The 18,287-nt window shown below is 55.9% G+C and overlaps 1 protein-coding gene across 1 annotated transcript in view; it reads left to right on the top strand.

Moving 5' to 3' along the window:
• The window catches only part of JADE2 (jade family PHD finger 2), an 84,620-nt gene that overhangs the window by 65,323 nt on the left and 1,010 nt on the right, over window positions 1–18,287 (top strand). Inside the window, 5 exon segments of the mRNA XM_009646863.2 lie at window positions 3,998–4,459; window positions 10,113–10,230; window positions 14,747–14,875; window positions 17,124–17,492; window positions 17,495–18,287. The exon segment at window positions 17,495–18,287 is cut by the window's right edge and continues 1,010 nt beyond it. Coding sequence (XP_009645158.2) covers window positions 3,998–4,459; window positions 10,113–10,230; window positions 14,747–14,875; window positions 17,124–17,492; window positions 17,495–17,982 — 1,566 coding nt within the window. The 3' untranslated portion in view covers window positions 17,983–18,287.

The following is an 18,287-nucleotide window of genomic DNA, read 5'->3' as shown; positions in this document are numbered from 1 at the left end:
TGGCAGGAGCCAGGCTCCGGCACAGCCCGAGTCCCAGCTACTCTTGCTTAGGACCCAGCTCCCTCCTCACCAGCTCCCTCCTTGCTTCTTAGAGCAACTGGAAGAGCACACCAGGGCCTTTCAGCACGGCGCAAAATGCCAGGTCTCTGTTCGTTGCTGGCAGGCTTCTCCAAAGGGCACGATCTTTTGCTGTCATCATCTTCCAGCTTTCTTCTTGTTGTTGTTTTTTGAAGAAGCCCTGGGAAGTGTCCTCCACCACTCGCTCGTTTATCGCTCCTCTGCCCTCTGCTGCCCGGTCCCCTTGAGCTGCTTGTGCCACGGGTCCCCATCCCCTGGGATAACTGGTGTGGTGGCTCCCAGAGCTGTCATCCGACTGTGCCCTGAAAACGTACAGCCTGACATCGGGGGGGAGCCGTGTGCGTGCACCACGCAGCCCCCAGGCCATCCTCTGCTGCAGCGCCGCATCCTCCGAGGAAGTCCGCGATGCTGAAATTGCCTCTTTTGGATGAGAAGCGCTGCCAGGATCCAGACCATCTGTGGTCACTAAAAATCACGTGGTAGTTTTTGCAAGGATGCAGAAGTGTTGTGGCTGATGGCTTGGCTGGAGCTCAGCACCGGTAATTAATTTTTTCCTTCCTGAGTTCCCCTCTCCGTTCTGTCGGAGGAGCCCCTTCCTTCCCCTCCGGCCCCAAACTGCAGCAGAGCACCTCCATAAGCTGGTACACTTCGGTTTGAATTCCCTTGGCAAGTAAAACCATCCCTCTATTTCTTCCCAGTAAGAGTGGTTTGAGGACTAATTAACAGCCCACATTAATCTCTGGTGCAGTTGTCACCCTCTCTCTCGGAATTCTGTTTGGGGATGGATTTGCCTGGATAAGCGAAGTATGCTGAAATCCTTGAATGAAAGGTGCTGTAAGAGAAGGAGGCACGATGGATAACGAAGCAGACTTGGGGACTACGCCAGTCTTTGAGCCTGGTTTATTCTGCATGGTAGATCCCTCCCTGCCACGGAGAGCAGCTTCGTTCCAGCGCCGTTCTGGGACGGATCCATATGTTTTTATTGCCAGTTTATGCAAGGTCCCTGGGTAGCCACGGCCGACCAGGTACCTTTCTTTGTTGCCCTGTCAGCCGAGCTGCCTAATTATTTTCTGTTTGCGTTTTGGGCACGGTTTCTGCCAAGTGCTGCTTGCCATCTGTCGGAGGAGGGATCCAGGACGGGTGTCATTCGATTTGCTTTATTCCTAAAGGGGAGCGATGGTCGTTCCTGTCAGCGGGTGTGCCACGCGCCCTCATCCTGGCAGAAGCCACCACCGTGGCACTAACGCCAATATTGCTTCCGGTGACAGAAAGAGGAGGGAGGGGACATCGCTGCCTGGCTTCCCTTGGCTCACATAGTTCACGCCCAGCAGCGAGTTCTCCGTGCCCGCTTTCTCTACTGCAGGTACTTTGGTGCATAACAGCACAGAAGGGTGCTGTAGTTTGAAGCCCCCCCAGCTGTTACACCAGAACAGTCAGGATGGATTATATCAGGAGTATGTCAGGAGTACGTCAGGAGAGCATCAGGAGTTCATCAGGAGAATGTCAGGAGAACGTCAGGAGAACGTCAGGAGCATGTCAGGAGAACGTCAGGAGTACATCAGGAGAACGTCAGGAGTACATCAGGAGAACATCAGGAGAACATCAGGAGAACGTCAGGAGTACATCAGGACTACATCAGGAGAACATCAGGAGAACGTCAGGAGTACATCAGGACTACATCAGGAGAACATCAGGAGAACGTCAGGAGTACATCAGGACTACATCAGGAGAACATCAGGAGAACGTCAGGAGTACATCAGGAGAACGTCAGGAGTACATCAGGAGAACGTCAGGAGCTCCGTAGCTCCATACAGTACCATCACCATCTTGGCTACCAGAGAAGAAAGCTCAATCTCAGGCACTTCCAGCCAGCAAAGGCCTCCAACCTGAAAGCACGTCACATCTCCTCCTTGTATGAACGCTTGCCCCATGGCTGCAGGAGCAAGCGCCTGTGCTTTAAAAGCCAGTGCGTGATGCACCGACGGCGCCAAATAAAGCTGGACACCACAGGTCAGGCTGGGCTCCCTCTGTCCCTCCTCCGTTACCAAAAATAAATATTGGAGAAAGGAACCAAAAATAAATATTCAGCCACATGGGAGGCTGTGGCAGGGCTTGTCCATGGGCAGGGCAGGGCAGGCACCCGCCGCCCACCCCACCGGTGGGTGCACTGGGCTGGTGCGGGGAGAACCGAGGGGTCCCCCGGGATGCCCACAGCATAGCAGAGGGAGCTGATTTTTGCCAGCTCTCAGCTATTTTCACAAGCAATTTCAGGCTGAAATTAGGAACAAATGGCCATGTTTAAACAGGGTAAGCGGGGGGGTAGGAGTAAATAATTTGCTTGCGTTTGGTGCCTGCAGGAGTTAGAGCCCGGCATCGCTGCCCGGAGCCGTGCTGGTACAGCTCAGGGCTCGGCCACGGCGGGGCTGCATCCAGCTCTTCCCATTGGTTTTGGAGGCTTTGGAGCAGGGCCTGGAGAGCCCTGGAAGTGGAGGACTTGGACACCACTTGCCTACGTTTTTCTTGGCCCTGGCAGCCACGCAAGTCTCTCACTTTCATAAGCACCAGCAGATTCATAAACGTCAAGGGAAAATATCTAAAAGCAGCAATGTCAAAAGTTCACGCACGGGGTGACCGAGCAGGAATTTGGGGCTGATGGGTTGAAGATAAAAAGCCATAAAACTTCTGTTCCTCAACTACTACCAGAATTTTTTTTTTTTTTTTTTTCCTTTTTGAGAATTCAAGTGCAGCGGAGCCCCAGTAAATCTCTACAGCATCCCGAATGGTTTGTTGTCAACGCCCAGAAAATTTCATGTGCCTCCTCCTGGTCCTTCAGGCCACAACTGCATCTTCATCCCCCGCAAGAACAATTCTTCCGTAAATGCTGAAATATGGTGCCTACAGTAACAGCCCACTTAAAATGTCTCATTATTGCCGTTTAACTGGTCATTAGCAGCTGGAATAGACCGATTTCTTAGGGGTTGTGGTTGAAATAATTACCTGACACTCTGAGCCATTAAAAACCAGTTAGCGAGTAGAGGGGGAGAAGGCGCAGACATGGGCACGGGGGCTGCGCTGGCTGGAGGGGTTCCTCTGTGGGAAACCAGGCTGAGGTTTGTTGCCTGTGGGATCCAAAGTAATTTAAGTCTGAAGTTAGGGAAATCGTTAAAAAATTCATCTGCTAGAAGTTTGACAGTGGTCTAGCCACTGTGCTAGTTCTAAAAAGTTCATTTAATGATGTTTTGCTCTGCCTATGCTGAGTTGACTTTTTTTTTTTTTCTTCTTTAATGGAGCTAATTAGAGGCTGTGTAATTTCCAGAGGAGAAAGGCGTCGTGCTCTGGGAGCGTTGGCTGCTTCTGAGATACCGCGTTCACTCATAAACCGTGACATGTTCTGTGCGCTTTCAATAAAACCGGCGCATTAGCTTTAGGTGTGGTGAAAGAGTGGAGTAGCTAAAGGGTGAAATACGGATGAAAATTTCTCCATCAGGAGAAATCCATAGACAGTCCTTGAGCATCCCGCTGGCCCGAGTGTTGTCTTTGGCTGTTGACGTGTCTTGTTGGAAGGCTCATTGGAAGCTCCCGTTTATGGTAGGTGAAAGATGAGCAGGGCCCATCACAGAGAAGGATTGAAGCGGGTAAGGGGGGAAGGTGCTCGCTGGTATCCAGTGAACCCTGGGCTTCTTCTCCTTGGGTGTCCGGCTCATGGGTGTGTAAGACTTGGGCAATACAGGTGTTCTTCCATACGGAGAACCTGTAGCGGAGCATCCATCACTTCGTGGTAGGTGTTGTCACTCAGATGGGTGTCACAGTTGTTGTAGTAAGCCAGGCTCAAGCCATGTGGTCACGTTGTGTTGGTAAGCGTCCCCCCCCGACCAATGGTGCTTTGTCCTGACAGTAAGCCCTGTTCTTCTCCCCACAGTGCTCCATGCCCGCCTGTGTCACCGCATTCCACGTCACCTGCGCCTTCGACCACAACCTCGACATGCGGACTATTCTAGCAGACAACGATGAAGTGAAGTTCAAGTCCTTCTGCCTTGAGCACAGCACCGGTGCCACCAAGTTGCCCGAGGAGGCACGGACAGAGCCTGACCAAGCCCAGCTGGACTTGGAGAAGGTCACGCTGCGGAAGCAGAAGCTCCAGCAGCTGGAGGAGGACTTCTATGAACTCGTGAAGCCTTCGGAGGTGGCGGAGAACCTTGACTTAAGCGAATCGCTGGTGGATTTTGTCTACCAGTACTGGAAGCTGAAGAGGAAAGCAAATTCCAACAAACCGCTGCTGACACCAAAAACGGATGAAGTGGACAACTTGGCCCAGCAAGAGCAGGACGTTCTCTACCGACGCTTAAAGCTCTTCATGCACCTCAGGCAAGACCTGGAGAGGGTGAGTACAGCTTTTCCTTCAGTGGCGTACCCATATGCTCCATCAGGGCTGCTCTAACACGTGCTGGTGCCTATAGAGAGAAGGAGCCCTGTTCCCTGGTGGCTCAGGTCGACTCCCCCAACAGTCGCGTCCCTTCCTCTAGACCGTTGTTCAGAAGGACAACGGTGCTCAGTGCGGGCACCGCCAAAACACTGACACTGATGAAATAAGTTAGTGGTGGTCTCAGCCCGGGGTTCAAAAGAACAAATGCCTGCGGGGAGGGGGGCATTGGTGGGGCCGGGTGGCTGGGAGGCAGATGATGCTGCTCCACCGAGCTCTGCATGGTCTCAAACCACAAAATTATCCTGTGCTGCCCCTCGGATGCTTTCCAGCAGCAAGGCACAGGAACACTTCATTATGTACTTAACATTAAACATCAAAGACGAGTGAATGGCAGGAGCGAGCTGCCGGGCCAGCGGGACTGGGCATCCCCTGCCCTGCCGCAGCCGAAAGTGGGTCAGCTCCTGGGGGAGCTGCCGGCGGAGGCAGAGCCGCGCCGGAGGATACAGACGGAAGATGCAGGCGCCCGCAGCTCCCCGCGGCACGGGGCATCCTCGCACGGGGGAGAGGGAGCAGCCGCCTCTGCAGCAGCTTTTTTGGGGAGAACAAACGTCAGTGGAGCAGCAGTACCAGCGCGGTGCTGGAGCCCGCCGGGCTGTGCTCGCTGCCTGCGGGTTCGGCTGTCGTGGCTGCACGGAGGGAAGGAGCAGGGATGGGGCAGAGGCAGGCTGGGGAGGAGGAGGGACGGCGGAGGGGAGGAAGCACAGGGGAAGAAGCACAGCACCCAGAGTGAGACAGCAGAGAGCGGCCAGGGAGGGGACGGGTGCATGGTGCTGGGGGGGACACATGGGCACAGCACAGGGCAGCAGTGGGCCGGGGACAGGCAGGGCAGGGCTGCCAAGCCTGGCACGCAGGGGCCAAGCTCCCCTTCCTCCCGTGCTTAAAACCCAAGTCCTGCCCAGTCCTCCTGCTCCTGGCAGAGGGGTGAATCCATGGCCCCGGCTTGCGTCACCTCCTGATATCCCAGCCGGGGCACAAAAGCCATGGAAGGGCTCAGGGGATCACGGGAAGGCAGGAAAATGGCATTGCTTTCACCCGGGGGAGGTGGTGCCCTGTGCAGGGGACGTGCTGCTCCCTGGGCGGCAAAGGTGGGGGTGATGCTGCCCCTGCTTATCCCCGAATCCTCTCCAAGCTGCTGCGGGTCTGCAGCATCATTTACCCCACGGGGAGGAAGGTGGTGCAGGTGAGCAGGGTGGTCATGTCCAGGGGGGTTTCAGCTCTTGCCCAGCCCGTCCTGGTCCCTCCCTGCAATTCCCTGTCTGGGTCTTGGAGCCTGAGACCCTTCTCCTGTGTAAAAGCAATTGGATTTCGAGCTACCCATCTCTTTTCTGTGGCCTTCATCCCGGTGGATGTCATTGCCATCACTCTGTCAGTCTGTCCCTCCTTTGCTCCTGCCTTTAGTGCATGTCTCCATCCCTGCGTTGGGCTGGGGCTGGTGCCGCCCTTAATGGCTCTCCAGCACCAAGCAGTGGGCAACAGGCTGCAAGAGGGTGACAAGTTCAACTCTTTTTTTTTTCCCCCCTCATCTGCTTCTCTATATTGCAAATCTAAACCAGGCTGCTTCACCTCCCTCTGCTTCCACTTGCTCCCAGCTTGACTTTCCCAGCTGCAGGGAACCAGTGTGCATCTCTGGGTACAGCACTTTGCTCCAGGAGCTGCCTAATTCATAGACATGGCACGGCAGGTTCTCTTTGATTTCTTTGTGTCAAAACTGTGGGTTTTACCAGATTTCTCATTTTCCGGGGTTGCCTTCAGGCTTCCTGGGGTCATTCCCCATCGGCGTTCAGCCTCTGCTTAGCAACTCCCTGCCAGGTTTGCCTGCCTGGCCCTGGAAGAGCTGTTTGTTTGCTCTTCTTCCAAGATGAGGAACAGTAAACACTGGCCGGATCAAAGTCCGGCGCTCAGATGGGTGATACGGGTTTAAATCCCATTGCTGCCAGTGCGTCCCAGGTATCTGATCCTGCCTGGCAGCGCCGCTCACAGCCGCTCCATTTCACTTGCAAATAGTGAGGCACCCCATCAAAGAGGGGGCGGAGGAGAGCAGCCTGGAGGGGAGGCTTTCGGAGGGAGTCCACAGGGTGTCGCATTCTGGTTTTGTGTTCTCAGCCATGAGTCTGGCAGGAATGGTGGTGATTTGGGGGCTGATAATGGTATCTGGATCCGAGAGTTGGCGAGGCAGAAGCAGTGGGGCAGAAGGGCTACTAAAATGCTCCGAGGGCTGGAGCCCCTCTGCTATGGGGCCAGGCTGGGAGAGTTGGGGGTGTTCAGCCTGGAGAAGAGAAGGCTGCGGGCAGAGCTGAGTGCGGCCGGTCAGGGCTTAAAGGGGGCCCAGAGGAAAGGGGGGGACAAGCTTTTTAGTAGGGCCAGCTGGGACAGGACAAGGGGGGATGGCTTTAAACTGAAGCAGGGGAGGGTTAGACTGGATCTAAGGAAGAAATTCTTTCCAGTGAGGGTGGTGAAACCCTGGCAGGGGTTGCCCCGAGAGGGGGTGGAGGCCCCATCCCTGGGACCATTCCAGGCCAGGTTGGCCGGGGCTGTGAGCAACCTGATGTGGTTCAAGGTGTCCCTGCTCCTGCAGGGGGGTTGGGCTGGGTGACCTCTAGGGGTCCCTTCCCAACCAAAACATTCCATGATTCTCTGATTCAGATGACGGTGGGGGCAGCCAGGGTGACGGCGTTTCCCTCTGCCATCTCTGAATTGCTGTCATTCTGTACTTTGCAGTGTCAGCAAATGAAAGCTATTGCCTGGGAATCCTAATACAGTTCCTCTCATTTTCCTTCTGGCCTTTCTTAACCCTCTTTTGCCACCTTTTTTTTTTTTTTAGAAGCTTTTCCCAAGGACTGGTTGGTTAAATTAGCTGTAACAAACCCCTATAGTTTCCAGGCTTTCATACCAGCATCTAAGCTTGGCTTGGGGAAGCAGCGCTGGGCGGTGTTTATCTGTGTAAGTGTGTGTAAATACCAGCAGCCTCTAAGCAGAGCACAAGTCATGTTTTCTTCCAGGAATATCAAATTATGGAGAAGAGAGCCCGCCAGACACGTTGAGATGCAGGGTGCCAGAGGCAGTTGGTTTCCTCATAAAGAAATTTGAGTTTGATGTTTTCTCCGATCCAGAACAAAAAAAGAAAACGTAGTAAAATAGACAGCGTCTAGCTCGCTGCTTTGTATGTACAGCTCGGGGATTAAAAACAAAAAGAGCCGCTGCTTCTGCGTTCCCAAGTGTTTCCGAATTGTCCTTAGGTGAGAGCGATGCCACGAGGGGATGGCCACGGTCATCCTGCTGCCGTCGCAGCCTGTGGTGGCAGACACTAGGTGAGCCTGGGGCGAGGTCTGGGCTTGCTGTGTCACAGAGTGACCATGTAGGGACAGCCCCCCAAGCCTGGAAACACCCCAGCCTTCCTCCGCAGAGAGGGGCTTGAGGATGAGGAGGGGGAGGCATCCGAGTCAGACATACCCACGCGCGCTCCTGCCCGTGCCTCCATGCGGGCCACCTTCTCCTTAACCTTATCACGGGCGGTTTCGCTCTTTCAGAGAGTCAGCAAGCTGAGTAAAAGCTGTCAAATCCTGTTCGCTGCCATTAGCATTTTCTGTTTCGCAGCTGAAACCCTCCGTTTCCTCCGAAAGCCGCGATGCCTGCCGCAGCCATGGTGACAGAGCCCTGCTCTCCAGCTGCCCTTCCGCGGGGCTGGCAAAACGCCTGGCACCGAAATGCATCCCCGGATGGATGCCGGCGGGTATCACAGGGTATCACAGGGCAGCTCTGGCGCCTGGGGCTGCTGGCGGCGTTTATCAGCAGCCCCGGGTGCCGAGCGGGGTTTGACCGCTGCCGTGCTGGCTCGGCCGTTTGCGCTTAGGGCTTCCCGCTGGGTTCATAAAATTTCTTTAATTGGGACAAGACACGCCGGTGATTTGCTTAGGGCCAGGATTTAGTGATGGGATGGCAAGGTTAGGGGTACGGTTGGGCTCGATGAGCTTAAAGGGCTTTTTCCAACCAAAATGATTCTGCGATTTGCAGGGAGATGAGGAGAAGAGTGCAAGTAGCTGCGTGGAGGGGAGAATGCTGGCCGGATTTGGGGCAGGGGAGCCGCACCGGCGCATGGCTGCTGACCTGGGCCAGCATCCCCTGGATATTTTGCTGTATTTCCTATGCTCTGTCCTGGCAACAGGCCATTTTTGTAAGGCTCTGACACTCAGCAGATCGGCAGCCTCATACCAGCAGCTCCTTCCCTGCGCTGGCTGTGGGAAGGGGGTCTCTCCCTCCCCTGCAGAAGGAGCAATTTGTGGATGAGAACTGGCCTATTGACCCAGGGGACCAAAGTGCCTCCTAGCATTTGGTGTTGCCAAATGGAGATGTGCAGGATGCAGCTGCTGGGCTGAGGGCTCGGCATGATGCTCGGGGCTCCCTGCACCCTTTGCATAACCCCATTATAATGCTCCTCCTACAGTATCTTCCCTTCTGAGACATTCCAAATCCGTTAAGAGACATTAACTTCTTCGTTAGGTCTGTGAACAATTAACAGGAGATTAAAACAGCCTGTGTGTCCAACACCACTGCCGAACCTGGGTAAGGTGGCAAAATAATTTACCTGTTTCTCCTGACTCTGTTCCCATTTCGTGGGTCTCGGTCGCTTTGCGTGCTGATGCGTATCAACAGCAGAATTAAAGGATGTGCTGCGACAAGTACTGAAAGTTAATCCTGCCTAATCGGAGCAGATTAGCAGCACGCTCGGCCCCGTTTGGCTCCCAGACGTGCTGTGTTACCGGGCTGAGCTTGTGCCTTCCAAAGCACCAATGCCAACGTGCAGACCCTGCCTGTGAATTCAGGCCTCTGATGGGAGAAGTTACAGATTAACTTGCTTGCTGTTTGTGTCCAGAAGAAGATGGGAGAGATGAGTGCGGCGTCCTCCATGGCCGTGGGGAGGGCTTTGGACCCCGGGGCTGCCCTAGCCCCCCGGGCAGGATGGTCCCAGCTCGCTGCTGCCCGCAGCACTGGCAGCGGTGGTGGCCGAGCTGTCCCCGGTGCCGGGGCAGGGGCTGGTGGAGCCGTGTTTGGGGGTTCCGAGGTGGCTGCTCTGCTTTGGGGTGGGTGCCCTGGGCATGTTGGTAGGTATCTGCGGGGCTTTGCAAGGAGACTTGGTGCTAGAAGAGAGACGTGCTGGGGGGGTAAGCAAAGCCATATCTCTGGAGATACCACGCTTCCCTATGGCTTTTGTACACCCAGTGCATGTGCTGACGAAGCCAGCCAGCCCTCCTTGCCCCCCTGTGGGGTCCATGGCTGTCAGAGCCAGGACAAAGACATTTAGGCTTGGAGTCATTCACTGCATCATTTTTTCTTATATATATATTATGCAGTTTGGATCGAGAGCCCTCACCTCGAGTCCTGGTGCATCCAAATTGCCCTGGTAGGAGTTCTGGTGCAGCACGGATCCCGGTGAGATGAAGAGGACCAAGCCCTGGGAGTGGGGATTTCCCGGGGTGGCAGAAGCAGCGACACAGCTTGAAGGGACCCACTTGGATCCTGCCTAAAACGGACACTGTCTTTTGTGTTTCTGTAGGTTAGAAATCTCTGTTACATGGTGACGAGACGGGAGAAAATGAAACACACCATTTGTAAACTCCAGGAGCAGATCTTCCATCTCCAGATGAAGCTTATTGAGAAAGATCTTTACCCAGGTCAGTACCGCTTGCCGGAGCTTGTTCTCACAGACGCTGTCCCTGCCATCCTCTGAAGCCAAAGACTCGTGCCCAAGCCTCAGCCCCCCACCCCAAGGAGGAGAGAGCAGCCCCCCCAACCCCCACAGTGTTATTTACACATGGTTCATATTTTGACTCGTTGCACATCTCCAGTTTTGTTCAGAAACACACAATAAAGCCATACCCTGGGTGACGGGAGCGTCGGAGCGCCTTGTTTTCACAGGTCCATCTCCATCCTCCCCTCCCCAGGGATCGGTCGGAAAGACCCAAGCGTTCAGTTAGGTGCTGATGCTAAGGCAGCGTTTCGGCGGCTTTCGTGGCGATGGAGCTGTTTGGGAGATGGCAAATCCTGGGCACAGGGCTGCTGGCGCTGGGGCTGATCCACGGCAGCTGGCTCCCTGGCACGGGTCAGCAGCCCTCGCTTCAGGCTCTTTGCAGATAGATGCCTCTGGCTCTGTCAGAATTGAAGGTTAAGCGGCTGTTGGATGCCTGTTGCTGCTGGAGACCAGCTCCTTTAGCTCTGGTCAGCTGCATTTCCCCGCTTCACACACCCATTAGCAGGGAACGTCACGCCTGCCACATGCAAAGCGTCTGGTACCTTTTGTTAAGGAACTGAAATAAAGCTGGTTTCCTTCCATCCTATATTTTTTCCTTTTGCACGAGCGGTGCCGGAGCCCACAGCTCCTGATCCCTCCCCCTTTCCCTGCGGTGGCAGCACAGACCGAGCCCCATGGCTGCCGAGCAGTTTTTCCAGCAGCAGCATCTGGCGCTTTGGCAGGGGCTTCCGGCGGTTGTTGTGTTTGTGGCTTTGGAGTTGCGTTTGAAGCCATCACATAGTTGGGGTTTCTGCAGGAACCGTCTGGGCTGAGCTTTCCTTGACAAACATTTCCTTTGACTGAAGTTTTGGAAGCTCGGAGATGTGTACGTTGAGATGTTTGTGACTCGGAGCCCGTGCAAATTCCTCTCGATGGCCAGAGCCGGGTGGCAATGCGGGGCAGGGATGGCTGGGACCCCCGGGTGCGCTCTGGGGAGGTGCGGAGCCTCTAAATCTCGGTCCCCGTGACGCAGATCCCTGACACTGTGTGTTGCTCCATGCATCCTCGCTGAACCAGCAATACAGGTCACCAGCCTGGGCACACACAAAACGGTGATCCCGGCTGTTCCCACCAACTAGGGGTACCCCGCCTTGCCCATCCCAAGAGCCGTTCCCTGGCACCTGGGATATTTGCGCCGGGTGATGCTGCTGGCTGGGGCGGCGAGGTGGAAGGTCCAGCTCGGGAATAACGGGTGGATAAAAGAGCAACAAACTCGGATCCTGAAGGCAGGTGCCATGCGCTGCTGCTGCTGGGCTCTGCGGGTTTGGGGAGGGTCGCGGGGGACGCAGCGATGCTCTTCAGCCCAGCTGGGCGAACCCGCTTTAGCGTTTGCAGCTCTCAGAGGAGACAGGCACGGGGTAGTTTGCAGAAAGGCTTCCCTCGCACCTCCCTTGCAAACAAACGGGGTGTTAGGTGGCAATGCCCTTGGGGACCTGCGTTCCCCGAAATGCCGTGGGGAATCTGAGCGCTGGTGCATGCCCAGCCCTCTCTGTATTGCAGCGATGGGGAGGGCTGGGGCGGGTGAGCCGGGACCCTCCCCGGCAGGGCGCGGATGCTGACCGGCGAGGGGGAGCCATGTCGGGGCTCTGCCGCTGGCATTTCGGGGCTGTCTGCACCACCGAGTGTGCAATGGCCCTTCCTGAAAACGTTGTGCGTGTACTCAGGGAAAAGCACGACTGCGTGACCGTGATGTTTGCTCTGCCTGAAGGTGAGTGCTCGGAGGCAAACCCGCGGCGAGGGGGCGACTCAGGTGGCGACGGGGGTGCAGGCTGTGGGATTGCTTCATGCCCTTTGATGCAAACGTTCTTCTCTCCTGCCCCAAATGGCCGGCGTTTGCCAATTCGTTTTCTGCTCTGAACCGGCTCGTCTCTCCCGGGATGGGGTTTGTGGTGAGGCTGAGCAGGGACTGCTGCCTCTGGGACCCGGCTCCCGCGAGTCGCTGCTGCCAGGGAAAGGGCCCGGCTGTGGGAATTCGGTCCTGGGATCTGCAGGGGGTTTGGGCATCTGGGTCCTTCCCATGCCAGGGGGACATTAGGGACCCGAGTGCTTTTCGGCATCGCTGCATAGGGTCTCCCGAGCTCAGGAGGAGCTCCCTTGCTGGGATGTAGCATCAGGCCATCAGTTGCCATCCCAAATGTGGGAAGAGAGGATGGCCCGGTAGGCTGGGACAGGCATGGTGCAGGCAAGAGCACCGCGTGGCTGCGCCCCTCCTCCCCGGTGCGGCACGGGCTCCTCCCGCTGATCCCAAACCTGCCCTCCAGGTCCTGCCCTTGGCCTCCAGCTGCCCCTCTGTGGTAGCCACACAGCCATGCCCGTGCGCGGCAGAGCCGTGGGAAGCAGCCTGGGGGTTATTTTCTGCTTCGGCTCCCAGCTGTCTCATCCCGGTCCCATCCCGAACACGCACCAGTATAGACCCCGCTGCTACCGAGCGCTCCCCGTGCCCGCGTGTTGGCGAAGCCTCCTCCATGCCCGTTGACGAGACTTAGGGCTAAAGATGCTTGGCACCCAGCGGGTCCAAAGCTGTGGGAAGCTCACTGCTGCATTTTCCACCCTTACAAAGCACTGACCGGTTTGAAAGCAGTGGGGACAGTTCCCGAGCATCCCCTCCACACAGCTCCCGACCGGGCTGCTCCGTGTGCCTGGGGTCTCCTGGAGAAAGGAGGGAGCCTTGGTTGTTTTGCCTGGATGAGGCCGGTTTGTAACTGCTGTCACGGGAGTCATCCACCGACATCTGTTGGGGTTATTCCAAAGATGGTTTTGGCACAAAGTTTTTTTAGGTTGGTTTTTTTTTTTTGGAATGGCTCCCACATAAAACGCAAAACTGGAGGGGTTTGGTTTTCCCTCTGACAAATGATCATTTAAGCAGGAGATTTTTAATAAAATTAGTGAGAACTGCCCGTGTAAAATGAACCCACCTCTCTCCCCTGTATTTTTCTTGCATGGAGTGGAAAGTAAACACTGTCTGGCTTTGAGACACAGCTACTATTTTGACAGGTTCCTCTTCAAAAAGCGCTGCTCGGGTTTCTCTTTAGCCCCATTGTGCTGTCTAAACAAAGTCAGATTTTTATTTTGTAAGCGAGGTGAAAAATCTGTCTGCATTTCTCCAGTTACTTGGCAGGAACCTAGCAAATACCAATTTTGCTTTTGCTTTTCTTTCTTTCAGTGAGTCCTTTGGTCAGGAGGGGTTCCTGGCCTGGCAACCCCCGGACCGTAAATCCTCTGTTAATCCAGACTCAGGCAGGTGCAATGCGAATTCCCTCCCCTGCTCGCCCAGTACATTTCCATCGCCGCACCAAGGGGCGAGCGGAGCTTATTCCCTCCGACCCCTCCAGTTTGCAGCCTCTCCGCCAAGGCTGTTTGCTGCTGGCCGACACAATAAACCCATCCGTTTCCTAAAGTCATTGCTCTGATAGCTGCATAGCTTGTGCAGGTTCACCCTATGGGCCAGACTTGGAAAAACCTCACATCTCGCCTCCGCTCCCATCAGCCACCCACATTTTGCTTTAAGGGCAAGCTCCTTCCCCCTCTGAAGACTAGCAGAGGTCTTAGCATGGACTTCTACGGGAGAATGACCTAACAGAGTGAAGTAAAAACTGTTCCAGTATTTTGCTTGGCAATACAAGTTGTACTTTTATAGGGTATTTGTCCTGTTTACCCAAGAGGAATAAATCCAGTAGAACTTCAAAGCCATTTAGGCAATATTGATTTTTAGCTGGATGTCTACATAGCTAAGAGTTATATCCCTGGCTTGCCATAGGCAATGCTGGTCATCTTTCCTCTTCCATTTACTTATGCTCAATACACTGCTTAAGTTTTATAGCTTTTGAGGTTTTTTCGTCCCTGCACAGCGTGAGTGCAAGCAGTTACTATCACCGAAAGGTCACATCAAATCAAGGTCTGCTTTAAAACGCAGCCTCTACCACTGCTGTCCCGCTGGCTTTGCGGCTGAATCCCTCCAGGAGATGCTCTCGTCGGTGATGGGTGACACACCGCCGGGTTTGGAGGTCCCCGTGTCTCCTGGAAGGTGTCTGAGCAGGGTTCGGGGTTACTCCTGCTGCTCCTGCGGGTCCTCACCCCATCCAGGAGGGCTCGGCGGCGGCTGCAGAGCCTCCAGCGAGTCCCCTGCCTTCCGTGGGACTGCTCCTGTGGCCATGCTAGGTTCACGTCCAAGGCCCAAACCTCTTTTTTATACAACCTACGGGATTTAGATTTTCTTAACCTATAAAGACCTTATCCTACACAGTTGGCCAAAAAGTGGCTGCTGTTCTTTGGCTCGGAGTTGTTTGCAGGTCGGGTCCCGGTCTCCAGCGCAGGGGTGTGCCCCAGGGGAACTTGCTCACCGCAGCATCCCTGATGCCTCGTCTCACACGGCGTTTTCCTTTTTTTCTAAAAAATGCCAGAACAAACTGGGAAGAAGACAAAGGGTAAGAAAAGTGACCCGAGAAGGAAAGGAAGAGATGGTAGAAAAAATAGTCCCGAGAAGAAAGAGAAAAGGAAATCAGTCAACGAAACTGTATTGGGACAACTGGGTAAGTCTGATTTTATGGGCGCAGAGCTGACCCGTGCCACTGGAGGCTCCCTGTTTTGGGGAGCAGGGTTAGGAGTCCCAGCCCCTGATCCCTCCTGCACGTACATGGTGGAGTTGCACCCACGGCCGTGGGAGCCTCTTCCATCTCTCCCTTGCGGGCATCAGGTCCTACGGGAGAGACCACGTCGGAGACATGGTCCCCAGTGGGTCTGGGGGTGTAAAATCTGTTGCCCCCCAGGGCTTGTGCCCGGACTGGGAGAATGTATTACAAAACCTGTGATGTGCTGCTGACGATTTTGCTTTCCGGTGATAAAATCAGACTTACCCGCCCCGCAGTAGGGCTAAGCCCCCGTATCTTCCCGGCTGTGATGGCCACAGCACACGGGCGCTGCGTTTTCCTGGCATACACTGTCCGGGTCACGCTGGGTGTGCCGGCGGTCCAGGAGCATCCAGGAGGCAGGCACGAAGCACAGCCCGTCTCCTGAGTTTGCTCAGGGGGTGAGGAGATGCAGGCTGGCTCTGCGGATGCTTCACCCCCCTCCGGCTCTTCCCCATCCACTGCAACCTACTGCCGCTCGGCAGCAGACGGAGCTGGGCAGGAAGGAAAGAAATGGAACAAAAAGGTCTTTTCTGACAAGATCCTTGACAACTGCATATGGTTTTTACACGGAATTTGGATTTTTGTTTGACTCCCTCTGGCGCTGTCGCCTCTGCCAGCATGCGGGGCAGGTGGTGATGAGTTCACACGTGTTCAGCTGTCCCGTGGGTGCACAGGGGTGCGCCCGTCCCGTGGGGGCTCTCGGCTGGTCTGGGGTGCTGTAAACCCCTCCTGGGCATACAGAGGTCTCAGGGTCTGGGCCACCCTCCCTTGCTCTGCTTTGGCCATTGCCTACCCCAACTCCACTGCTTTTTGTTCATCTCCAAACCATTGGGTTTTAAGCAGGAACCGCTTTGGAAATGGGGCTTTTGTGCTTATCCTGTCTCTGCTAAAGAAACTGGATTCTTTTTCGGGGGCAAATTATCAAATGATGAAGGGCTGGGGTGTCTCCGAGAAAAGCTGCACTGCTGAGAGCTTGGGAAACCAGGCAGTCGACCCAAAGTGACTTGAAAGGCTTGAAGCATCACTTGGGGCCGCAGTCATCGGAGAAGGGCTGGGGGAAGGCGAGCTTGGCCGTACTCTTGCCGGCAAGACCTTGGGCTGCTTGGTGCTTGGGTACCACGCGATGCCCTAAGCTCATCTCTGCTCCTGCTTCCCCTTTGGGCTGCTGCCGGGGAGCAGGGCTATCTTCTCCAAAAGGCCAGGAGGTGCAGGAGGAACCCAACCAGGCGTTTTGCCTGTCCCCCCCCATGGCACGGGGTCGTGGCCCACGTCGCTGCTGGCAGGGGAAGGGTGATGCAAAGCTGTCACCGAGACCAGCAAACATTGCAGATGGGAGTCACCCTGCCGCTGCTCTTTTCCCTCTCCCGTTGCTCGACCGGCCGTTGTAAAAGGCAAGCTCTCTCCTGAAATCCAAAATCAAACCTCGTTTTTCCTTCGGCCCTCAAAACCAGCTCTGATGTTGGGACCCGGGGGTTTCTGTTAGGGGGCTTAACGCCACGCGTGCTTGTGCAGGTAGGCGCCGTTCCAGTTGCTAACGAGACCCAGCTCGCTCTTGCTCTCAGAGATAACTATTAGGAAGTTTTTTCAGCTTTTTCCATTCCAGCCTGTCACTTCTGCTCCTCTTCTTCCGTCACCATGCTTCTCGAGTGTTTGGAGAGGTTCTCAGACCTGCCTCCCTCCCTGCCCTTGCGCCGGTCCCATCACCCCACTGACTGCCCGGTGCGTGGTGGCACGGTGGCAGCCGCTCCCCAGGGAACCGGGTGCCCCTCGCCCGGGCATGGGTGCCGCTCAGGGAGCAGTTGCTGAATTTTTAGGCTCACGCCTGGGTTGGTGGTCTTGCTGCCTTTGCACAGGAATGTATTTTCCACCCACGCTGGGGTGGGTCAGGGCGCCTTCGCGGCTCTGGTTAGATGCGGGGAGGGTCACGGAGTGTCGGATGTGGGGGGACCACTTGGGTTGTTGTGCTGTGACCTCAGTGAACCCCAAATCCAGCATCAGTGCTGGAGCAAACCCTCTCCTCTCTCCTGATGTGGTGCGTTCTGAGTGTTTCTCCGGTGCCGGGGAGTTTTGGTGGAATCGGTGGCATTGCCAAAGGGCAGCGTGGCTGTTTCTGGCTCCTCAGGCAATCTTCCCCTTTTGTTTTTTCCAGGCTTGTCAACCTCCTTCCCCATCGACGGGACCTTCTTCAACAGCTGGTTGGCACAGTCAGTCCAGATCACCGCCGAGAACATGGCGATGAGCGAGTGGTCCCTCAACAACGCCCACCACGAGGACAGCACCCCCGGCCTCTCCGAGGAGCTCCTCCAGGACGAAGAGACCTTGCTGAGCTTCATGATGGACCATTCCCTCAGGTCCCCGTTCAAGCAGAGCGAGGCCACAAAGAAAGTGAAAAGCAAAACGAGAATGAACACTAAGAAAAAGCTGCCCAGGAGCAGCCCCCCCGCCGTGGGTGGGAGCCACCCGGAGAGCTCGGAGCCCTGGACTAACAACGCCAGCGACTTGTCGGATGACGCCGCCTCCCCCCCGATTCCAGACCGAGCAAGTCGGAGAAAGGGGCAGCGAAGCTTCCCGCCGACCGCAAAGGGACGGGCGAGGCGAAAAAGATGGCCAAGAAGGGCTGTCTCCCAAAAACCAGCGAGCCTCACCCCCCGGCCGGGGTGAGGGGCTGCGTCAGCAAGGAGGAAGAGGAGGAGGAGGAGGAGACGCCGCGCTGCGCTCAGCCGGAGCCCAGCCCCGCGGCCAAAGTGCCTGACTCCGTAGGTAGCCCCAAAACCGTCGTGCGGTTCAAATTACCAAAGGAGAGCCGAGGGACTCGGAGGTCGCAGCCCCCCAGGCCCGACGGTGCCGGCGGAGCTCCCTTGCATCGTTTCGACACCGAGACGGACGGCTGCTCCCCCGACGCAGAGATGAGCGACTCGGACGGGGAGTCCCGCGGCGGCCGGGCGCAGCGGGGCCAGCTGGATGCGGCCGGCGAGGACATCGTCAGGATGAGCATCCTGGCATCCTAATTCCTCCCGACCCTGCCGGCTCGCCGAGGCCTCAACCCAGTCACAACTGCCATGTCCAATTTCTGCCTGGTATCATAGCAAGGGGGGATTTTTAATATGTGTATATAGTTGGAAATTTGGCACTGTTGTCTTTCTCTTCTCTATACGCCTGAGACACAGCTTCAGCTTCACCGACATCGATGACCGTGACAGTCGTGGTCCCTCCCCGGATCCCCGCTGGACCCCGCTTCCTGGGAACGTGAGCCGGTGCCCGGCGGGGCCGCTGCTGAGGGGGCTGGTACCCGTGCTTTCTGCAGGGATGACAG

Source organism: Egretta garzetta, unplaced genomic scaffold (genome assembly GCF_000687185.1).
Source record: "Egretta garzetta isolate BGI_Z169 unplaced genomic scaffold, ASM68718v1 scaffold439, whole genome shotgun sequence".
Classification (NCBI taxonomy): domain Eukaryota; kingdom Metazoa; phylum Chordata; class Aves; order Pelecaniformes; family Ardeidae; genus Egretta; species Egretta garzetta.
The sequence above is the reverse complement of the archived record's forward strand: the minus strand, read 5'-3'. Positions and strand labels throughout refer to the sequence as shown.